At 36.0% G+C, this 23,974-nt stretch overlaps 1 protein-coding gene across 1 annotated transcript in view; it reads right to left on the bottom strand.

The window, feature by feature from the left end:
- Positions 1–1,511: 1,511 nt before the first annotated feature.
- Positions 1,512–23,974, bottom strand: part of LOC113177763 (steroid transmembrane transporter SLC22A24-like) — a 39,575-nt gene continuing 17,112 nt past the window's right edge. Inside the window, exons 7-11 of the mRNA XM_077797547.1 lie at positions 7,491–7,606; positions 4,871–5,085; positions 3,199–3,307; positions 2,540–2,743; positions 1,512–1,661 (exon numbers count right to left, since the gene is read on the bottom strand). Coding sequence (XP_077653673.1) covers positions 1,601–1,661; positions 2,540–2,743; positions 3,199–3,307; positions 4,871–5,085; positions 7,491–7,606 — 705 coding nt within the window. The 3' untranslated portion in view covers positions 1,512–1,600. The remainder of the gene's footprint in view (positions 1,662–2,539; positions 2,744–3,198; positions 3,308–4,870; positions 5,086–7,490; positions 7,607–23,974) is intronic.

The following is a 23,974-nucleotide window of genomic DNA, read 5'->3' as shown; positions in this document are numbered from 1 at the left end:
TGATTTGATCACTGTGGCTTTGCAATTTGTATTGAGGTCATGTGTTGTATGCATTTCCATTTTACTGTACCACAACTACATGGAGAATAAATAACAGGTTTAAAATTTTTGTTACTTTTGCAAATGAATGTTAATATTTCATTTTAGTATATATTTATTTGATCACAAATTTAGACATCTTTTCTTATTTTTATGTTGCTTTTCCTTCTGAGAATTATTTACTCTTGCTTTTTTCCCATCTATATTTAAGTATAATTTTATTTCTAATTATATATTAAATACATATATACATGTATATGTTGAAGTCATCAATCATGTCAATTGTTATTTAATACATGATAATATTTAAAGAGACTCATATTAGTTGTTTAAAGTGTGAAACCAGAAAAAGTCCAGAGGAAACACAATAAAATATTACCACAAATGGAGTCATTGAAAATATTTTTGTGAATTTATTCCCAGATAGCTAATTAATATTAATTATTACAGAATATTTAAATTGATAAGTGATTTTGGTGCCAAAAATTTCATATATTAAGTGTCTATTAATACAAGAGTATGTTTTTTGGAATGATTATGATTTGTGGTGGCATATACTACTATTGTCTGGATCCCTATAATTTTATAAAATGTAGCACATGTTTCATGATATATGAGCCAGCCCCTTTGTTACTCCTCTTCCTTTTCTTGCTTTCAAATTTTATCTATTCAAAGTGACATATAAAATTATATGTATTTATTTTGTGCAACATGGTGTTTTGCAGTTCATGTATATTGTGTAATGGTTAAATGTAGCTCATTAACCCATGCATTATACCTCACACAGTTATCATTTCTTTGTGGTGATAGCACTCAACCACTCTTTCAGCATTTTTCAAGAATACAATATGTTGTCATTAACTATAGTCACTATGTTGCTTAATAGATCTCTTTTACTTACTTATCTTACCTAATTTTAACTTTGTATCCTTTGATTATCCTCCATTCACTTACCTTACCCTAGTGCCCTAGTCTTTAGAGATCACCATCCTACTGTATTTTGAGATCAACATTTTCAGGTTTCACATATGAGTGACTTATATATTATTTGTCATTCTATGTGTGTACTTCCCTTAATATAATGTCCTTCCCATCCATCTTTTATTGCAAATGTCAGAATGTTCTTCATTTATGTGGTTGAGTAGTGTTCCATTTCATGTAATATAATACACTTTCTTTAACTATTCGTCCTTTGAAGGACTCTGAGGTGTGCTACAATAAACATGGAAGTGCAGGTATATCTTTGGCATAAAAACTCTATCTCTTTTGGATATATATCAAGTAATGGGATTGCTGGGTCATAGAAACAAGGCTTCTTTTTCTATTATTAATTTCAAGATAAACTTCAAACTTGTTTTGCAATGTCTTCCTTCAAAACAAGAATTGTTTGATGAAATTACATAAACTCATTATTTATTTTGAAAAAAAATTTGTATATTTAGTGATTTTATGTGGCATCCATTTGTCCACTATATTTATGACTAGTTTTATAGGCATATGGAACAATCTTGACTTTTTCTCCCTTATTTTGTTCTTCTTTGGATCAACTCTTGGGAAGTCGTTAAAACTGTGTTACTTTTGTGGAAGTATCTTCCTGCTTTACTTTTCTTGAATATTTTGTGCTGGGAAGAAGAAATAAAAAAAGAAGCAAAGATGTAGAATAAGTGCACATACTCTGCATGCTAGATGATAAACTTTATAACAAGTTCTACTTGATATCATTCTAATCCAACACTCCCTAGACACCATTGTGCTGGGAAAGGTCTTGATATCTGAGAATGCCTGGGAAGACAGTGTTGAGTATTGCTATTCTTACCCTTGTTGCTTTAGACATTTGGTCAATGACATTTTCGGGGAAAAAAATCAAACAAAAATTTAAAAATTCTAAGGGCGTTTTCTCATTTTTCTTCATTTCAAATTCTATCATCCCATTTCTTAAATTTCTCTCTCTCAAAATCTCCACTATACATGGCATTAAATTGGATTAAATCTTATAGGATCCACTTCCTTTAGATATATAGCCATCATTGTAAGTAAGATTTTTCTGTTTTAGTCCCACAAGCTTTCCTGACTGAAGCAGTAATCAAGTTTGTATCTTTGACACAAGTTTATTTCCTCCCAAAATATAACAAGCACTCATGGGACTGATGCCTGATAATACCACAAGTATAAGAATTAAGTATTTGAGTGTTAACATATTTATGAGAAAAAGTTGGGAGTATGCTTCCCATAAGAGTGGAGAGTGTGTGCCATTCACAGTAGGACTAATTTGACCTTTTTGCTGCTAAAGGACTGGTGTAATCTAGTCTCAAGAGGAGTGATACAGCTTTGTGGGTAGAGGAGAGCTGCCACTCAATAAAAGACATGGGTCAAACAGAAGTAGTTAAGATCTGAGCCTATGTGAAGGACAGATGGCTGCAAAAGGTCATTAGCTTCCTTGTCACAGAGCTAGAGAACATAGCCACTTCCTACTCAGGTAACGATCAGGGCAGCTGCTTACTTATTTTCCACATCCTGGATGGTGTTAACAAGAGGCTGATTCCTGGTTTCTGGAAGGGGCAAGATAACAAGGACAGCAAGGAGGGTGATGACTCCATAGATGATCCAGGGCAGACGGAGAGAATACCCCAGGAAGGTCATCAGGAGAGGAGCCAGTATTGCACCTATTCTGTGGAATACTGTAGTGATGCCTCCCAGTGTTGACCTTAGGATGAAAATAGCAATACAAAGAAAATCTTGTACAAATCTGTATATATATGTTTACATTTGTCAACTCCATTTCATTTTGGGAGACAATACAGCAGAGTTATTAAACACATGGGCTTTGAATAAGCTTTTAATTGTGACATTGGCCTCTACTGATTTCCAATTAATCAATTTCATCATTATTAAAATTAGAATATCCACAGCACCAATCCTGTAGTGTGGCTCTTAAGATTAAGTGAAAATCTGCAGTAAAGGACTTGGCACATTGCCAGGCATAAAGTCTGTTTTAAATAATTGTGGATTATTAGTTTGCTTTTACAAGTTTGTTTTACAAGTTGGAGGGCATAAAGGAATGAACAACTAAACAGTCTCAGTTTTCTCCCTACAGTAAGTGTCAATCAGTTCAGAAAGTCCTGTTTGGAAAGCAGACAGAAGGTCACTTAGCTCTTGTACCTGAATACAGTGGGGAGGAGCTCAACTTGGTGGAGAGCAGAACCAGTGCTGGCAGCAGAAACAGATCCAATTCCCAAAGTTGCTAAAACCACACGCAGAGTCTGCATTTCTGGAGAGAAGAGACCAGGGAGAATAAAAAAATCTTGGCTGAAGAAATCTGTCTATCCCTAAATAATTGTGGGGTGATTCTGTTGTAGGATTTGAAGGTGAGAAACAAATGACAGACAAAATTCAGCCCCTCAGAGATGATGGAGAGGTTGATGAGCTGCTGAATGCTGGGCTGAAACACTGAACCAAAGGATCTAAATCTCTTGCTTCAATTTTCTCTGCACATTTGAGTATTGCTCATAATGGTGGGAATAGAGAAATCAGGAAATATTTGTTTTATTAACTCTATCAATTTTTTCATGGCATTTTCTGGAGGGTCTAGAACTATATGTGAACAAAAAATGAGGATTCTATGACCCATGTCTTGAACAGCTTAGAACTAAGAGTATGGGAGCAATGTGTGATGTGGGACAGGTCCTCCTCCACATAGTGACAAAGGGATTGGACAATGTGTAGAGAGGCAAGTTCTAGGTAATAATTCAGAATTTAAAGTCTAGCATTAGGAATCCTATTCAGACATGAATAATGTCATACTGAGAATTAATCACATATCTTGAATTACTGAATTCAGAAAGGTTAAACAGATTATTTTAAATTCATAATCAAAATAGGACTTTAAAAGAATATAGATTGTTCTCCTTTAAGTCAGGAAACTTCTGTTGGGGAGAAGAATGGAGACTTCCAGTCTGAAATCCTACAAAATATGTTCCTGCTCTGTGAACATGGTGGAGCATGGTGACCACTGAAATTCCTACAATCATTAATGAGATCATTTGGGTAATTTAGTAAAATAGGTTGGGTTAAATTCTTAATCTATTTCTAGTGTTTTTCCTAGTACATTATTGCTATACATAATAGTGGGGTTCATTTTGATACATTCATAAGTGCATATGACATAATTTGTTCCATTTCAACCCCTAGTACTTCCCCTTTCACTCTCCTCCTCCATCTCCCTGATCCCCTTCCTCTATTCTACTGGTCTTCCTTTTATTTGTATATTGTTTTTAGTTGGTACATTATAATCATACATAAAAGTAGAAATTATCATTCATTTCTTCTCTAAGTACAAATTATGAAACAGATTAGAAGATATATTAAAATTAAATTATCCCCTTACTTCTGCTGTACTCTTGCTTTCTGCCTGAAGACAAGGCATTTTTATGTCATTGAATTCAAGAAGCCTTCCCTAAAAATGTATTGAGTTAGGGAGGCCTTAAAAATCAGGAAGAGTCCCAGGGATAGTACTTGGAGATGCAATTGCAAGGCCAGAGGCACATGATTAGCTCCTCTTCTAAAAACCCTGTTTGTACCATTGAAACTGCTGTTCAGGTTCATCTTGGATGTGGTCAGGACAGCTTTATGTCTGAACCATACCTTAAGGACATAGGCACAGTTGGAGCCTAAGTCCTGCCAAGTGCTTGCCATAATCCATTTCAAATCTTCATATTAACTGCAAAGAATCCTTGGCTTTTAATGACATTCTTCTGGCATCAGGCAGGTAAGATGATGTAATTCCTAAGGAATGAGAAAACACTTTCTTTCCCCAAACCTTTGTCTCTCTCACCTTGGGGCAAAAATGTGTTGACCAGAATGGAGACTCCTGCCAGGAAGGAGAACAGTGTCTGGTTTGTCCGACGACCTATGTAATTCAGAGTCCAAAGGGAAATGAATCTGGCTGTGAGCATGATGGCTCCAAAGAGAACCTGGAACAGGAAGATATTGCTCCCCAGGTGCTGCAGGTTGAGTACAAGGCCATAAAAGGATACAGCACTTGAAAATCTGAAGTGAAAGGAGAAGAGACATCTAATAACATTTAGTGCTTAAGGAACATTCCCTAAGATTTTGAAGGAGACTCCTACATGATGATTATATTGGCCCAAGATGGCATGTGGTCAATGATAATTATGGAATGGAATAATATAAAAAATGTTTTTAAGGCAGTGATCTTAAATTACCATAAAATTACCATGGGCTCTTTATTGCTATAATTTTTACTGAGCCACAAAAGAATATATAGCAGATACATACATTTTCCCGTAAAATTTAAAGTTTTAACTGCATAACCCTATGCATAAAAAGGTAATTCGAAATCTGAGCACATTGTTCAATTGGAAGGCATAAAGGAATGAACACAGATAGAGTTATACATTGGAAATTAGGGAAGTTTATTCTTTGCAACGGTGAGTCTCTCTTCTTTGATCCTTGGTGTAGAGTTATTTTTCATCTTAATACAGGTAAGTAAGGTTGCAGAGAACTAGGGAGAAGAGTTTGATATGTGATTCCTGGTTTTAAGAGTGTAATGACCTAGTCAGATGAAGTTGTGCCATAACATATCTATTCATTTTTATATCTGATAAGATAAGCACTAAAGTAAGCAATAGGTGTCAACTATGATTTCCACAATACTAATAACTGTAACAATATGAATGGTTGGGGCATAAATTATATAAGATAGTTTTAAAAGAGTAGAAAAAAATCAGTCCATTAAGAGAAAAAAATGGGAAAAAGGGGAAAGAAAGATTAAAATATTTTAAAGGAGAGAAATAAAGCAGAAGAAATGTATAAATTGAATCCCAAAAAGAAGGAGAATAAATTTTTTAAATAAAATAAAGTGGAAAGAGTTAGGGACAGAGAGGAAGACACAGCACAGGGGATGGAGAACACAGAAGAATTTTAGTATTAGAGGGAGAATATAAGTGAGAGAGTAGCAATAGCAAAAAAGAACTCACTAACCCTAAAAAACAAAATCATAAAATAAAAATCTGATAAAATATGAAAAAAGTAAGAGTTATATACATACATCCATTCATACACACATATGCATATATATATAAACAAAACCGCAAATACAATTGGAAGAACAAAAAAAAAATGTTCACAATGAATGAAAGAATTGTCTTCATTGTGGTGGTTGAAACTGAACAAGGATGGGTATTTACTACATATGTTAGACTTCCCTTCCTTCCATTTCTTCCCAGGGTGTGTATATCTTATAGCAAAGATTGGGGATTATTAAGTCTTCCTCCTTTTGTCTCAATTGCTAGACCTAGAACCAAATATGGAGTAGCCTGAATCAAAGCTTATTGAAATGACTTAGGTTTTCTGTTCATTAGTACAAAGTAGTATGTAAAGAGAAATACCATCTGTTGGAATATTGTCTAGAAAGACTAGGTCAATGCACTCTTAGGGCAGGGATGATTCAAAGATCTAAATGGAAAGTTCCCACAGATGGGATCTATCCATAATTGGAACTTTGTCATATTCTGGAGATATTAGTAAAAGAAACCCATAGGGTGAGGTAGATGGTAATCTATTCTGGTTGTACCAATCCCAGACACTTCTTGATAATTTCACTCATAGGGTAACCAAGTTCCCTGGGTGGAAGTGGCACAGCAGGTCACAGAACACTCCACCACCCAAGACTATGGCCTTCCAAGACTCAATCCTTGAATGTAATCATGCCTGCCTGTTTGGCTTCCTAAATATCTTTAGCTGATTAAATGAGTCACCAGACTCTATGGGAAAGTAATTTGCACTCCCCTCTTTATCTGAACTGAATTCTCCTGTTGAAACCTTCTGTGTGCCTGTCTCAATGGTATACATCCTAGCCATATGGTAGATGCCAGCCAGGATGCTGTGCCAATCTTTTCTATTGGTTCCTGTAGCAAAGTGGTTCCCACATCTAGTGTGACTTCCACGAGTTGGCATCCCACTTTGGCTCCCTTCTCCCAACTTGAGAAACATGGAGCACTTTCAATAACCTACTCCAACTGTAGATCCAGAGTAAGCTAAGTTAAGGCTTCCTTTCTATTCTATTGGAGTCTCCATCCCACTTTTTTTCTGCTTTTTCTTTCCTTATCACCCCTCTGTGGTGATCCAGGGCAGTAGCCACCACTGGCTTGGCACTGAAGTACACTTTCATGTCCTTCATTTGAAATATCAGTATTTCTGGGCCTCTCTGAGTCTCTGACTGTCTAGTATTGAATTATAATGAGTTCCCTTAAACATCTACCTCACTGAGACACAGTATTCCCATTGATTCAATTCAAAGCCACAGAGAAACTAGAAAGTGAAACCTTTCTTTACTCTACCATATTTGTTCCTCATGGCTAATAATTTTTGAAAGGAGGAATGTGGTTGCATCTTAAACATTTTGAAGTTACTAAACACCAGATGGTACTTACCTGGAAAAGCTCAAGCAGCAGGTTCTCATAATCACTTTGGGTGCATGGAACAATTGAAAAATTGATGGTTTGGTCTGGACTGCATCCAACTCCTTCTGTATAGTGGATTTCACATACTGAAACAACAAAAACAACAGGCATTTATAATATGTCAGTAATGGGCAGGTATAGTGGTAAGTACTAGAGGATGAGATAAGTATGTTTACTATCTTTGAAACCTCTGCCTCATGGGGAATATGGATGTTAAGTGATCTCTCTTGTAGGAAGAGTTACAAAAAAATGAGGGGAGAAATGAAAACTATCTAGGAATAAAGCCAGTTTAAAAACTGAGCTTATGAGAGGTAAAAAGCATTAACAAAAAGATTTGCATTGTACATCAAAAACAATGAAAAGGTACTTGTGTAAGGGTTTGAAATTTCTTTCCTGTCCACTGGAAATGAGATTTGTTCCCTCATTGTTAGAATTAGAGTTTATCTCTGTAAATCGATGAATTTTATAAAAGCTAGGTCCACTTTATGATTTGGTTCCAAGTAAACTTTTTCTAAGTATTATAGTCATGCTGACTCCACTCATGATTGGAGTGTACAGAGTTAAAAGAGTGTAAAAAGTAGGGAATCTGTCGATGGAGTATGATTTGCACCCAGGCCAGATGTTATAGCAGATGAAATTTGGTGAAATTCCAAGTGAAATATAATAGTTGCAAAAACATTTGGTGTCAGGGTTAGAACTTTTAGGCTTGACACTTCTATGTTACTTAATATTTTGGGGAAGTTTGGTCAACAGGTATCTAGGTACAGTTACATAGGAGAAATAACTTCTGGTCTTCTGTTGTACAGCAGAGTGTCTGTTGATAATGATAACATATTCTGTATTTCAATAAAAGCTAGAATAAATAATTTCAAATGTTCTCACTACAAACAATAAATGTTTGAGATGATAGATATGCTTACTCCAAGGTGAACATTACATAATATATCCATGAATCAGAATATCACAAAATATCCCCAAATGTGTAGATTTACTATGCATCAGTTAAAGGTGACAGTAGCCTCTTGTTCTCTTACAGGGGTTATCTAAACATCACTCAATGTCACACATGTAAATATCAAATGTATTCAGCACAAGAGAAGGCACTTAATAATTTTCAAATAGTAATACTTTATTTCTGATAATAAAACTACAATGAGCTGTGCACAGTGGCACATTCCTGTAATCCCAGCAGCTCAAGAGGCTGAGGCAAGAGAATCGCAAGTTCAATGCCAGCCTGAGCAACTTAGTGAGGCCCTAGTAACTTAGCTAGACCCTGTCTTAAAATAAAATATAAAAAGGGCCTGGGATGTGGCTCAGTTGTTGAGTGCCCTAAATTTGATCCATAGGACCAAACAAATCAACTCCCCCAAATGCCCCAAAGCAAAAAAAAACAAAAAAACAAGCAAACAAACAAAAAACCAACCCCACACAATCACAAAAAAAAAAAAAAACTATAGTGACTTAGCACAGGATACCACAGACAATTTTTACCCCTGAGCTCTAGGCCATATAAGCACTGGTTCTTATTGCAACTGCTTAATTATATGCTGTAGCAAAAAACAGTCATTAATAATACATGATCAAGTGGGTTTGGCTACATTCCAATACTATTTCATTTACAAAAACAGGTGTTAGTCTGGACATAGTTTGCTAATCTCTGGTTAGTGGATGCTGTTGTATCTTTTTTACTCACTTTTCTCATTCACTTCTCCAGCTTCTGGGAGTGTTGATGCTGGTTGTTGTGGCCCTCACTGAGAATTGCCCTTGGATAAACAAAACCTCCTCACCCAATGCCATATCTTTGTCCTTATCCAATAACTGAAAAATTCAAGCATATCAAAATTATGCTCCTTGCTTCAAGGAAGAGAAATTTTCGTGGGCAATCCTAGTTCCAGTGTTTATTACAAGATCTCCTGGGTCCTCTACTACAACTGCATTATACTCTGACTTTTATTTCTGCCTAATTCCATTTCTTCTCCTCACAGAAAATGTCTTGAAAGAACACCTCAATAAACCTCCTGCACACAAATCTCAGAGTTCCCAGTTCCTAGGAAACCAGATTTACAATACTTGTAATTGTGTGGTAGTAGTCAAATAAATTTATGCTATAATGAGAATCTAGAGCTAGATCATCCAATAAATACAACATAATGGTGTTAGCTGGTTCATACAGTTGTAATTTAGGTATTAAAATTTTCAATGGTGGTAAACTGGGATGGTTGGTGGTAGAACAGAGTGCACCAGTATGCATATGATCCCAAGATTTCAAAAGTTTCAAGAAAAGGAATAATTGTTCACACTTGAGAATTCAATAGCTCTTGTAAAGTGCTATGAATGCATTTAAGAAAGACAATGGAAGACTGGTGGTGACTGACTACCAATATAAAGTGGAATGTGAAAACCAGAAGATGTATATAAAGAGCAGTATATAAGGAGACCCTCATCTTCCACAGGTAGAGGGCAGAAAATATGAAGACCAAGTCCCAGGACTAAGTTTTAAGAATAATGTCAGGTTTATATGACATTATATGGTTTCTTTTGTGAAAAGACCTGGCCTTAATTGAAAAGCAGTACTCCTGTTGGGATAGTTATACCTGAGCTGAGGCATTTGGTCCTTTTGAATCCTTACATCCCCTAGTACTACTTGGCATGAAAAAAAAAAAACTGACCCCTCTTCCCTGATAAAATCTAGTGTTACTTCCTGGTTAAAAGATAGTGCAGAAGTTTATGTTTGAAAGAAAATGTATAATTTCTCTGCCATGATTTATTACTATTTTCCTCCTACCAGATGACTAAAAGAAAAATATAATCTGTCTGGGAGATGTTTTGTCTACTGAGGAGGAAAAGTGCCTTTATGTTCAAAGTGCTCAAGTAGCAAGCTAAAACCATCAACTTGAGAGCACACATGGGGAATAATTTTTTAATTTAAATTTTTTTTTGGTGCAAATAGCAATCATACAGAATAGTAGGTTTCACTGTGGCATATTCCTACATGCATATAACTTTATAGTTTAATTACTTTTATTTCCAAGTCACACCTCTTTTTCCTCCCTGTGATCCTCTTCTTTACTCTAACAGTCTCCCTTCAATTTTCATGAGATTCTCCTTTCTCCCCTTTTTCTCTCCAGCTGCCACATATGAGAGGAGACATATGACCTTGACTTTATGAGTCTGAATTATTTTACTTAACAAAATGATCTCACATTCCAACTATTTTTTGACAAATGACAAAATTTCATTCTTCTTTATGGCTGAATACAGCCTTGTTGTGTATAAATATAGCAGTGTCTTTAACAATTTATCTGTTGATGAATACATGGTCCATAACTTGGCTCATGACTTGTGTTTCCATAGACATTTGTGTGAATGTATCACTAGAGAATGCTGATATTATTTATTTTGGATAAATACTGAGCTACTCACTCTTATAGCTGGTCATATGATGGTTCTATTTCTAGTTTTGATGAATTTATATTCTGATTTCCATAGTTGCTGTGCTAATTTACATTCCTACAGTGTATCAGAGTTCCAATGCCCCAGCATCCACACCAGAATTTATTGTGATTTGTATTCTTAATGACTGCTGTTCTAACTAGAGAGATAAAATCTCAATATAGTCTCAATATGCATTTTCTTAGTGGCTAAAGATATTGAACATTTTTTCATGTTTGTTGACCATTTGTACTTTTTCTAAGAAATGCCTTTAGTTTATGCCCATTTATTTAGGCAATTTGCTTTTTGGTGTTGAGTTCTTGATATTAATTATCTATCAGAAGAGTAGCTGAAAAAGATTTTCTCCCATTCCATAGGCTCTCTTTTCACACTATTATTTCTTTGATGTGCAGGAACTTTTTAATTTGATGCTATTCCATTCAATGATTTCTGATATTATTTTCTGAGCTATAGAAGTCTTATTAATGAAGTCATTGGCTGCACCTATATTTTGAAGTTTTGCCCCTATATTTTCTTCTAGCAGTTTGCAAATTTTTTTACCTTATTCTTAGGTCTTTTATCCATTTTTTAATTGATTTTGTGAAGGATGAGATATATCTAGTTTCAGTCTTTTACATATGAACATCCAGTTTTCCCAACACCACTTACTAAAGAAGATGTCTTTTCTCCAACATGTTTTGGTGTCTTTGTCAAGGATAAAATGAATTAATGGATGGGCTTCTTGCTGGGTCTTCTGTACTATTCCATTGTTATATATATATATATATATATATATATATATATATATATATATGGTTTTTTTCCAGTACCATGCCATTTTTCTTACTACAACTCTGTAGTATAAATCAGATATTGTGATACCTCCGGTGCTATTTTCTTTGTTCAAATTTGTTTTGGCTAATATGGGTCTTCTGTCTTTCCATATGAGTTCTAGGACTCCTTATTCTTTTCTAGATCTGTAAAGAGTGTCATTGATATGTTGATGGGTATCCCATTGAATGTGTAGATCATGTTGGGATATAGGGTGATTTTTATCAATATTAACTCTGCCTATGGAAAAAAAAGAATCTAAGATCAAGGGTGGTCAGCTAGGTATCAGACCAGAAACACTGCACCTGATCCCCCCAAAAAATGTAGGCATAACACTCCGTGTTGGCTTAGGAACAGACTTCCTTATCAAAATTCCTAAAGCACAAGAAGTAAAATTTAAAAATCAACAAATGGGATGGTATCAAACTAAAAAGCTTATTTATAGCAAAGGAAACAATCAAGAATGAGAAGAGAGAACCTCGAGAATGGGAGAAAATTTTTGCCATGCATGCTTCAGACAGGGCATTAATTTCCAGGATATAAAACAAACCCAAATGGTCAACAAATATATTTTTAAAAAATATTCAAAATCTCTAACAATCAAATAAATGCACATTAAAGCTACACTGGGATTTTATCTCATTTCATTCAGAATGGCAATTATCAAGAATACAAGTAAGAATAAATGTTAGTGAGGATGGGGGGAAAGGGAAACACTCATACATTGCTGGTGGGACTGCAAATTTGTACAACCACTCTGGAAAGCATTATGGAGACTCCTCAAAAAAATTGGAATGGAAACACCAGTTTTTCCACTCCTCAGTATATATCCAACAGATTTAAAATCAGCGTACTATAGTGATGCAGCCACATCAATGTTTATAGCAGCACAATTTACAACAGCAGAACTATGGAATGAAACTAGATGCCTATCAAGAGATGAATGGATAAAGAAATTGTGGCATATATACTATACCCAGTGGAATATAAATCTGCCATAAAAAGAACGACTTTATGATATTGCCAGAAAATGGATGGATATGGAGATTATCATGTTAAGTAAAATAAGCCAATCCCCCCAAAAACAAAAGGTCATATATTTTCTCTGTTACATGGATGTTAATACAAAATAAAATAGGAAGAGGGGAAGAATAGAAGTTCAGTGGATTAGACAAAGGGGAATGAAGGGATGGGAGGGGAATAGGAATAGGAAAGACAGTGGAATAAATCTGACATTACTTTTCAATGTACATATATGAATACAACACAGTGAATCTCACAATTGTGTACATCCACAAGACTGAGATCCTAAGTAGAATAAGATATAAACCATGCTTGTATAAATATACCAAAGTAAATTCTCCTTTCATGCATAACTAAAACAGAACCAATAAGAGAAAAAGAAAAACGATCAAGATGGTCAGAGTATAAACTTGAATAAAGGGGAAGTTTGTTTTTCATAGGTAAATAATTGTTCACAGCTTTGAACAAGAGCCTAAACAGAATGATAACAACCAATGAAACAGAAGCAGTAATAAAAAGTTTTCAAGCAAAGAAAAACCCAGGACCAGATGGACTCTCATCTGAATTCTACCAGAATTTTAAAGAATAATTAATGTTAATCTCCTCAAATTGTTCCATGAAATAGAAAGGGATAGAACACTTCCAAATTTATCCTATAAAGCCACTACATTCTCATACTACAACCAGATAAGGACACATCAAGGAAAGAAAACTACAGACCAACTCCCCTGATGAACTAAGATGCAAAAATTCTTAACAAAATATTAGCAAATTGCTAAGGGCCATTGCCAAGTAGGACATTGCATGAGAGGTTACCTTGCTCAAGGACCAGGGCGGATCCGGGTTTAAGGCGGATCAGGTTTTAGGGAGTATCCCGCTCCTTGGGTTTAGGGCAGTTCCAGGTTTAAGGTGTACCCTGCTAGGAATAGGGCGTATCCTGCTGTCTCAGGCACGCCCGATTGTTGAGTTCCCGTTGAGTTCTCGTGGGATTAAAAAAGTATTTGGGATTTGGAGCCTTGTGGAGTATGTGGATTTTGCACAGAACGTGGATTTCCCCAGAACGTGTTTGTAGAGGGCCGGTGTGAGTTCGGGAATAAAGAGTTGTTGTTTTAATCTACAAGGTGTGTGGTGGTTCATGATTTTGTGCCCAGCCAGACTGCGGCAGCAAATCATATTCAATGATATATTAAGAAGATTGTACATCATGACCAAGTTGATTTTTATGCCAATCTTGCAAGGATACCTTAACATATACAAATCAACACATGTAATTTCCCACATAAATAAAATTAAAGACAAAAATCACATAGTCATCTCAATAGATGCAGAGAAATAATTCAGCAAAATTCAGCATCTATTCTTGAAAAAAAGGAAGAAATTAAGGATAGAGGGAACTTACTTCAATATTGTAAATACTATACATCACAAACCCTATGCCATATCATGAAGAATGAGGAAAAATTGAAAGCCTTTCTTTAAAATCTGAAACAAGACAAGGATTTATACTCCCACAACTTCTACACAATATATATTAGAAATTCTAATCAGAGAAATTACACGAGAGAAAAAAATAAAAATAAGAAAAAGAAGTAAAATTATCACTGTTTTGAGTGCCTGCAAGCTAGGCCAACCTGCAAGCCACGGGCGGGCGGGTCAGGCCCAGCAACCAACCAAGTGACTGCAGCTACACGTGCCGGCGGGGAACGCGGACCGGACCCACTAGGACAGGTCCGGCGGACGGCTGAGGGCTAGGCCCGTCCCCTCCCCCAGTGTCTGCAGGTAGGTGGGACTGTGAACACCAGCAGAGCGGGCCCAAAGCCTGCTGAGGGGCGGATCCGGCCCCTCCCCCAGTGCCTGCAAGCTAGGCGAACCTGCAACCCATCGGGAGGTTAGGCCCAGCAACCTATGGAGTGACACAGGTGCCCCTGGCGCCTGCTGGGTAGGTGGACCTTTGACCGACCAGCAAAGCAGACCTAGGGCCTGCCAGCATGGTAGACGGATCACACTAATTGGAGGAGGATCACAGCCACTACCTGCCCTGCAAGGGTGATTTTTCAACTATACAAGAGCAATATAAATAAATAGAGGGGGAAAATATCAAAGACACAACAATTTCACCAAGCAGAAATAAACGCCAGCAGTATGAAACGACAAGGAAAGAAAGGACCACAGGCAATGCAGGTCAACTCAACTTTAGAAGAGGTAATAGCTGCAACAGATGGAATGTCAGATAGAGAGCTCAGGACATACATGCTTCAGATGATCTGGAGTCTCAAGGAAGACATGAGACAGCAAAATCAGACAATGAAAGATCACATTGACAAACAAATCCAGGAAGTAAAAGATCAATTTCACAGGGAGATAGAGGTAATAAAAAACAAACAAATAGAAATACTAGAAATGCAGGAAACAATAAACCAACTTAAAAACTCAATTGAGAATACTACCAGCAGAGTGGATCACTTAGAAGATAGAACATCAGACAATGAAGACAGAGTATTTCAACTTGAAAAGAACATAGATAGCTCAGCAAGTCTACTAAGAAACCATGAGCAGAACATTCAAGAGCTATGGGGTAATATCAAAAGACCAAACTTAAGAGTCATTGGGATACAGGAAGGCACAGAGCTCCAAACCAAAGGATTAAGCAATCTATTCAGTGAAATAATACAAGAAAACTTCCCAGACTTGAAGAATGAGACAGAATCCCAAATCCTAGAAGCCTACAGGACGCCGAATGTGCAAAATCATAAGAGATCCACACCTAGACACATTATACTGAAGATGTCCAACATACAGAATAAGGAGAGAATTTTAAAAGCTACAAGGGAAAGGAAGCAGATTACATTTAGGGGTAAACCAATCAGAATAACAGCTGATCTCTCAACACAGACTCTAAAAGCTAGAAGATCCTGGAATAACATATTTCAAATGCTTAAAGAAAATGGATTCCAACCAAGAATCTTGTATCCGGCAAAATTAAGCTTCAGGTTAGAAGATGAAATTAAAACCTTCCACGATAAACAAAAGTTAAAAGAATTTGCAGCTAGAAAACCATCTCTTCAAAAAATCCTTGGCAAAACATTACAGGAAGAGGAAATGGAAAATAACATTGATAACCAACAATGGGAGGTAGGACAGTAAAGGGGGGAAAGTAGTCAAAGAGGATAACAAATCAGGTTTAGTAACATCAATAAACAAATATGGATAGAAGAACAAACCATATCTCAATAATAACCCTAAATGTTAATGGCTTAAACTCACCAATTAAGAGACACAGGCTAGTAGAATGGATCACAAAACAAGACCCAACAATATGCTGTCTACAGGAGACGCATTTGATAGGAAAAGATGTACATAGACTGAAGGTGAAAGGTTGGGAAAAATCATATCACTCATATGGACCACGGAAACAAGCAGGAGTGTCCATACTCATATCTAATAAAATAGATTTCAAGCCAAAGCTAATCAAAAGGGATAAAGAAGGACACTTCATACTGCTCAAGGGAACCATACACCAACAAGACATAACAATCATAAATATATATGCCCCAAATAATGGTGCAGCCGTGTTCATCAAGCAAACTCTTCTCAAGTTCAAGAGTCTAATAGACCACCATACAGTAATCATGGGAGACTTCAACACACCACTCTCACCACTGGACAGATCTTCCAAACAAAAGTTAAATAAGGAAACTATAGAACTCAATAACACAATTAACAACCTAGACTTAATTGACATATATAGACTATACCACCCAACATCAAGTAGCTACACTTTTTTCTCAGCAGCACATGGAACCTTCTCAAAAATAGACCATATACTATGTCACAGGGCAACTCTTAGACAATACAAAGAGGTAGAGATAATACCATGCATCTTGTCTGATCATAATGGAATGAAACTGAAAATCAATGATAAAAGAAGAAAGGAAAAATCAAACATCACCTGGAGAATGAACAATAGGTTGCTGAGTGATCAATGGGTTTTAGAAGACATCAAGGAGGAAATTAAAAAATTCCTAGAGTTAAATGAAAACACAGACACAACATATCGGAATCTATGGGACACATTGAAAGCAGTTCTAAGAGGAAAATTCATTGCTTGGAGTTCATTCCTCAAAAAAAGAAAAAACCAACAAATAAATGATCTCATACTTCATCTCAAAATCCTAGAAAAAGAAGAGCAAAACAACAGCAAAAGAAGTAGAAGGCAAGAAATAATTAAAATCAGAGCTGAAATTAATGAAATTGAAACAAAAGAAACAATTGAAAAAATTGACAAAACTAAAAGCTGGTTCTTTGAAAAAATAAATAAAATTGACAGACCCTTAGCCATGCTAACGAAGAGAAGAAGAGAGAGAACCCAAATTACTAGCATACGGGATGAAAAAGGCAATATCACAACAGACACGTCAGAAATACAGAAGATAATCAGAAATTACTTTGAATCCTTATACTCCAATAAAATAGAAGATAGTGAAGGCATAGATAAATTCCTTGAGTCTTATGATCTGCCCAGATTGAGCCAGGAGGATATAGACAACCTAAACAGACCAATAACAATAGAGGAAATAGAAGAAACCATCAAAAGACTACCAACTAAGAAAAGCCCAGGACCGGATGGGTATACAGCAGAGTTTTACAAAACCTTTAAAGAGGAACTAACACCAATACTTTTCAAGCTATTTCAGGAAACAGAAAAAGAGGGAGAACTTCCAAATTCGTTCTACGAGGCCAACATCACCCTGATTCTGAAACCAGACAAAGACACTTCAAAGAAAGAAAACTACAGACCAATATCTCTAATGAACCTTGATGCAAAAATCCTCAATAAAATTCTGGCGAATCGGATTCAAATACATATCAAAAAAATTATACACCATGATCAAGTAGGATTCATCCCTGGTATGCAAGGTTGGTTCAATATATGGAAATCAATAAATGTTATCCACCACATCAATAGACTTAAAAATAAGAACCATATGATCATCTCGATAGATGCAGAAAAAGCTTTCGACAAAGTACAGCATCCCTTTATGTTCAAAACTCTAGAAAAATTAGGGATAACTGGATCATACCTCAACATTGTAAAAGCAATCTATGATAAGCCACGGGCCAGCATCATTCTGAATGGAGAAAAATTGAAGGCATTCCCTCTAAGATCTGGTACAAGACAGGGATGCCCTCTCTCACCACTTCTGTTCAACATAGTCCTCGAAACACTGGCCAGAGCAATTAGGCAGACGAAAGAAATTAAAGGCATAAAAATAGGAAAAGAAGAACTTAAATTATCACTATTTGCAGATGATAATGTTCTATACCTAGCAGACCCAAAAGGGTCTACAAAGAAGCTATTAGAGCTAATAAATGAATTCAGCAAAGTGGCAGGATATAAGATCAACACGCATAAATCAAAGGCATTCCTGTATATCAGCGACAAATCCTCTGAAACGGAAATGAGGACAACTACTCCATTCACAATATCCCCCCAAAAAATAAAATACTTGGGAATCAACCTAACAAAAGAGGTGAAAGATTTATACAATGAAAATTACAGAAACCTAAAGAAAGACATAGAAGAAGACCTTAGAAGATGGAAAAATATACCCTGCTCATGGATAGGCAGAACTAACATCATCAAAATGGCGATATTACCAAAAGTCCTATATAAGTTCAATGCAATGCCAATCAAAATCCCAACAGCATATCTTGTAGAAATCGATAAAAGAATCATGAAATTCATATGGAATAATAAAAGACCCAGAATAGCAAAAACAATACTAAGCAGGAAGTGTGAATCAGGCGGTATAGCGATACCAGACTTCAAACTATACTACAGAGCAATAGTAACAAAAACAGCATGGTACTGGTACCAAAACAGGCGGGTGGACCAATGGTACAGAATAGAGGACACAGTAACCAATCCACAAAACTACAACTATCTTATATTTGATAAAGGGGCTAAAAGCATGCAATGGAGGAAGGATAGCATCTTGAACAAATGGTGCTGGGAAAACTGGAAATCCATTTGCACCAAAATGAATCTGAATCCCTATCTCTCGCCGTGCACAAAAGTTAACTCAAAATGGATCAAGGAGCTTGATATTAAATCAGAGACATGGCATCTGATAGAAGAAAAAGTTGGTTATGATCTACACACTGTGGGATCAGGCTCCAAATTCCTCAATAGGACACCCATAGCGCTAGAGTTAACAAATAGAATCAACAAATGGGACTTACTCAAACTAAAAAGTTTTTTCTCAGCAAAAGAAACAATAAGAGAGATAAACAGGGAGCCTACATCCTGGGAACAAATCTTTACTCCACACACTTCAGATAGAGCCCTAATAACCAGAATATACAAAGAACTCAAAAAATTAGACAATAAGATAACAAATAACCCAATCAATAAATGGGCCAAGGACCTGAACAGACATTTCTCAGAGGAGGACATACAATCAATCAACAAGTACATGAAAAAATGCTCACCATCGCTAGCAGTCAGAGAAATGCAAATCAAAACTACCCTAAGATACCATCTCACTCCAGTAAGACTGGCAGCCATTAGGAAGTCAAACAACAATAAGTGCTGGAGAGGATGCGGGGAAAAGGGCACTCTTGTTCATTGCTGGTGGGACTGCAAATTGGTGCAGCCAATCTGGAAAGCAGTATGGAGATTTCTTGGAAAGCTGGGAATGGAACCACCATTTGACCCAGCTATTCCCCTTCTCGGTCTATTCCCTAAAGCCCTAACAAGAGCATGCTACAGGGACACTGCTACATCGATGTTCATAGCAGCTCAATTCACGATAGCAAGACTGTGGAACCAGCCTAGATGCCCTTCAATAGATGAATGGATAAAAACAATGTGGCATTTATATACTATGGAGTATTACTCTGCATTAAAAAATGACAAAATCATAGAATTTGGAGGGAAATGGATGGCATTAGAGCAGATTATGCTAATAGAAGCTAGTCAATCTTTAAAAAACAAATACCAAATGACTCCTTTGATATAAGGGGAGTAAACAAGGACAGGGTAGGGACGAAGAGCTTGAGAAGAAGATTTACATTAAACAGGGATGAGAGGTGGGAGGGAAAGGGAGTGAGAAGGGAAATTGCATGGAAATGGAAGGCGATCCTCAGGGTTATACAAAATGTCATATAAGAGGAAAGGAGGGGCAAGACAAGATAATACAAATGGAAGAAATGATTTACAGTAGAAGGGGTAGAGAGAGAAAAGGGGAGGGGAGGGGAGGGGAGGGGAGGGGGGATAGTAGAGAATAGGACAGACAGCAGAATACATCAGACACTAGAAAGGCAATATGTCAATCAATGGAAGGGAAACTGATGTGATACAGCAATTTGTATACGGGGTAAAAGCGGGAGTTCATAATCCACGTGAATCAACCGTGTAATATGATGTATTAAGAACTATGTAATATTATGAACGACCAATAAAAAAAAATAAAAATAAAAATATCAAACAAAAAAATTCCAGAAATAAACAATTCACGAGTTTTAAATTAAAAAAAAAATTATCACTGTTTGAAGGTGATACAATCCTAAATTTAGAAGATCCAAAACTTTCATCAAAAGACTTGGATAACTAATAAACAAATTCAGCACAGTAGCAGGTTATGAAGTCAACATAGAAAATAAATGGCTTTACACCAATAATAAATCTGCTGAGAACAAAATGGGGAAAACAATTCAATTCACCATAGCCTCAAAAAGCAAACAACAAACAAACAAACCCCACATACATAAAACAAAATCAAAACCAAAATAAATCCAACCTAGGAATAAATCTCACCAAAGATATGAAAGATATTTACAATGAAAACTATAGGATATTGAAGAATGAAATTTTAAAAGACACAAGAAAATGGAAAGACTTCCATGTTCATGGACAGGCAGAATTAATATTCTTGAAATACCCATACTAAAAAAAGCACCATATAAATTCAATGCAATCTTTATCAAAATGCCAATGACACTCTTCACAGAACTGGAAAAAAAACAGTCCCTAAAATTCATTTGGAATAATAAAAGATCCAGAATAGTCAAAGTAATTCTAAGCCCAAAAAAGGCAATGCTGGGGCATCACAAAGCCTGTCTTCAAATTATACTACAGAGCTATAGTAACAATAGTTGCACTGGCATAAAAACAGACACATGAACCAATGGTACAGAATAGAAGACACAATGATAAATCAAAACATCTACAGTCATCTAATCCTTGACAAAAGTACCAAAAACATGAATTGGAGAAAAGATACCCTTTTTAACCAATGGTGCTGGGAAAACTGGTTATCCAAGTGTAGAAGCATGAAACTAAACCCTTATCTCTCATCCTGCATAAAATGCAACTAAAAATTGATCAAAAACCTTTGGAATTATACCATAAATTATGCAACTCCTAGAAGAAAACAGGGTCAACACTTCAACATTGTCACTGACTCTCAATAGGACACCCAAAGGTCAGGAGATAATGCCCAGAATTAATAAATGGGATGGCCAAAATTTAAAACACTTCTGCACAGCAAAGAAAATAACAATTAAAATGTGAAATGAATGGGAGAGAATCTTTGTCAGCTACTCTTCTGACACAGAGTTAATTCCCAAAATACATAAATAACTATACACATAATAATAATAATAATAACTTAATTGATAAATAGGCAAATGAACTGAAGAGAGACACTTCTCAAAATATTCAAATGAACAAGTAAATGAAGAATAGTCAACATTTTTTAAAAATTAGGGAAATACAAATGAAAGGTACACTGAGATGTCATCTCACCCCTGTTACAATGGCAGCCATCAAAAATACAAACAATAACATATGGTGGAGGGGGTGTGGTTGGTGGAACTAAAAATTAGTACAATCATTATGGAAATAAGTATGGAGGTTCATCAAAAGACTAAGAATAGAATCATCACATGCCCCAGCTATACCATTCCTTAGAATTTATCCTAAAGAATTAGTCATCATACTATAGTGATAATGCTTAGCCATATTTATGCCAGCACAATTCACAATAACCAAACAATAGGACCATCCTAGGTGTCCATCAACAGATGAATGGATAAAGAAAATATGGTCTATATGCACAATGGAGTATTATTTCATCATAAATAAGAATGAAATTGTGTCATTTGCAGGAAAGTGGATGGAACTAGAGACAATTATGTAAGATAAAATAAGTCAAACTCAGAGGTTAAGGGTTGTATGTTTTCCCTTATATGTGGAAGCTAAAGAGAAAGAAGGAAAACAAAGGTGGGGGCGTACCTCCTAAAAATCAAAGGGAGATCAGTAGATTAGAAGGGAGGGAGTAGGAGTCTAGGAAAAGAGGAAATACTGGGGAATGATATTGAGTAAATTATATTGTTATATTTTTTGCCCATATGAGCCTCACCATTATGTACAACTATAATGCACCAATAAAAATATGGAAAAAAGAAAGGTAGCCCTCATTGATCCCCACCTCTTGGTTTTCATGGTTCTGTAATCCCCTTTTCTTGACTGTGGATTGCAGATAATGACTTGTTACCAGTAAACAGAATACACCAAAAGTAATGGATTACTACTTCCAAGGGTAGATAATGAAAAATTGTGACTTCTACCTTGCTAGATCCCCTATCCAGCTCTACATTTAAATTAAATGCTATTATTTCAGTGAGACCAATATGACAGGGAATGAAGTCCTTATTCCAAGAGTCTGAGAGCAACTTAATCCTTCCCCAAATCATGTTACTGGTCTTGAAAGTGAAATTTTCCTCCAGGGAGACTTTAGGTGATATTACACCCCCAATAAATATCTTGACCACAAACTGTGAGAGACTGTTAACCACAAGACCTAGGTTATCACTGCCCAGGTTGCTGTTAAGACACTATATTTTTAGGGATAATTTACTCCATAACAACAGAGAACTCATTTCATGTTGGTACTAGGATTGAAATGCCACTGTAAAAAAAATAGTTTAAATTTTTGGAATGGATTTAGAGGTTGGGCAGTGTGTAGAAATCTTCTGATTTCTTGCTAATAATAAAAGCAAGAAGAGCAAGGTAAGTTGAAGTAAAACTAAATAAAAGGTACTAGGATTTTCCAGCCTTCCCATTTGGCAAATGAGACTACCATTTGGAACATTGTCAGGAAAACATGGCTAGAAATAAGTAAGTCCTAATTTACAGATAAGGTCCAGCATGTGAAAGAACAATATTTCTTAATAATTAATTATAACTTTAATTGGCATAATAATGGTATATATATTTATGGAGTACAATGTATGTTTTGTATACATGGACAAATTGGGTAATTAGCATATACATCACCTCCTGTACAATGTTTCTCAAGATCTCAGGAGGATCAGATCTCAAACAAACAATAGAACTTCTGAGATACTTAGATGTATTTTCTCTCAGCCATTTCAGGAACCCAAAGCAGAGAAAGGCTTATGTTTGTGGAAGTGTTACAATTTTTTTTTGTAAACCCCAATGAAATTTATAGGAGATCCACAATGATTTTGTGAAATATTTGTCAGAAAAAAAAACATTGACAACTTGACTGATAGAACAGAAATCGTATCAAATTAGAAAGGCTCCCAAAAATGCTATCACTGATAAGCTAGCTTGCAACACCCTTTAAATGAAAATATAAGAGGAAAGAAATTCACAGGTTGGAGCCAAGGGACAAAAGGTTGTGAGATCCATGTTTCTTCAATTTTCCAAGCCTTGAGATGTACTCTCAGAATTTCTAAACTTTGCCTACCTTGATTTCATAATTGCTATAAACTCTGTTGTGTTTCAAATCCCCTTTTTGAACAGGAATGTCTACAGAAGTTACTCTATGCTTTTATCATCAGTACACGTTGGAAAAGTTTGGGACAGCATTTGATCTCTTGAGTTTCATAGATTTACAAGTTCTATGATTAGAACATAAGAGGTAAGTAGTCTCAACCACACGTGGACCTCATTTAAGTGTTCAGGTTCTGGGGGCCAGGGTGGAGCTCAGTGGTAGAGTGCTCTCCTATCAAGTGTGAAGTCCTTGATTCAATTGCCAGCCATTAAAAAATATATTCTGAACTTCAAGCACATGCTATAATGAAATAAGACTTTGGGGGAAATTGAGCATGTGTCAATTTATTTAGTGGGTCAGAAG

Source organism: Urocitellus parryii, chromosome 4 (assembly GCF_045843805.1).
Source record: "Urocitellus parryii isolate mUroPar1 chromosome 4, mUroPar1.hap1, whole genome shotgun sequence".
NCBI lineage: Eukaryota > Metazoa > Chordata > Mammalia > Rodentia > Sciuridae > Urocitellus > Urocitellus parryii.
The sequence above is the reverse complement of the archived record's forward strand: the minus strand, read 5'-3'. Positions and strand labels throughout refer to the sequence as shown.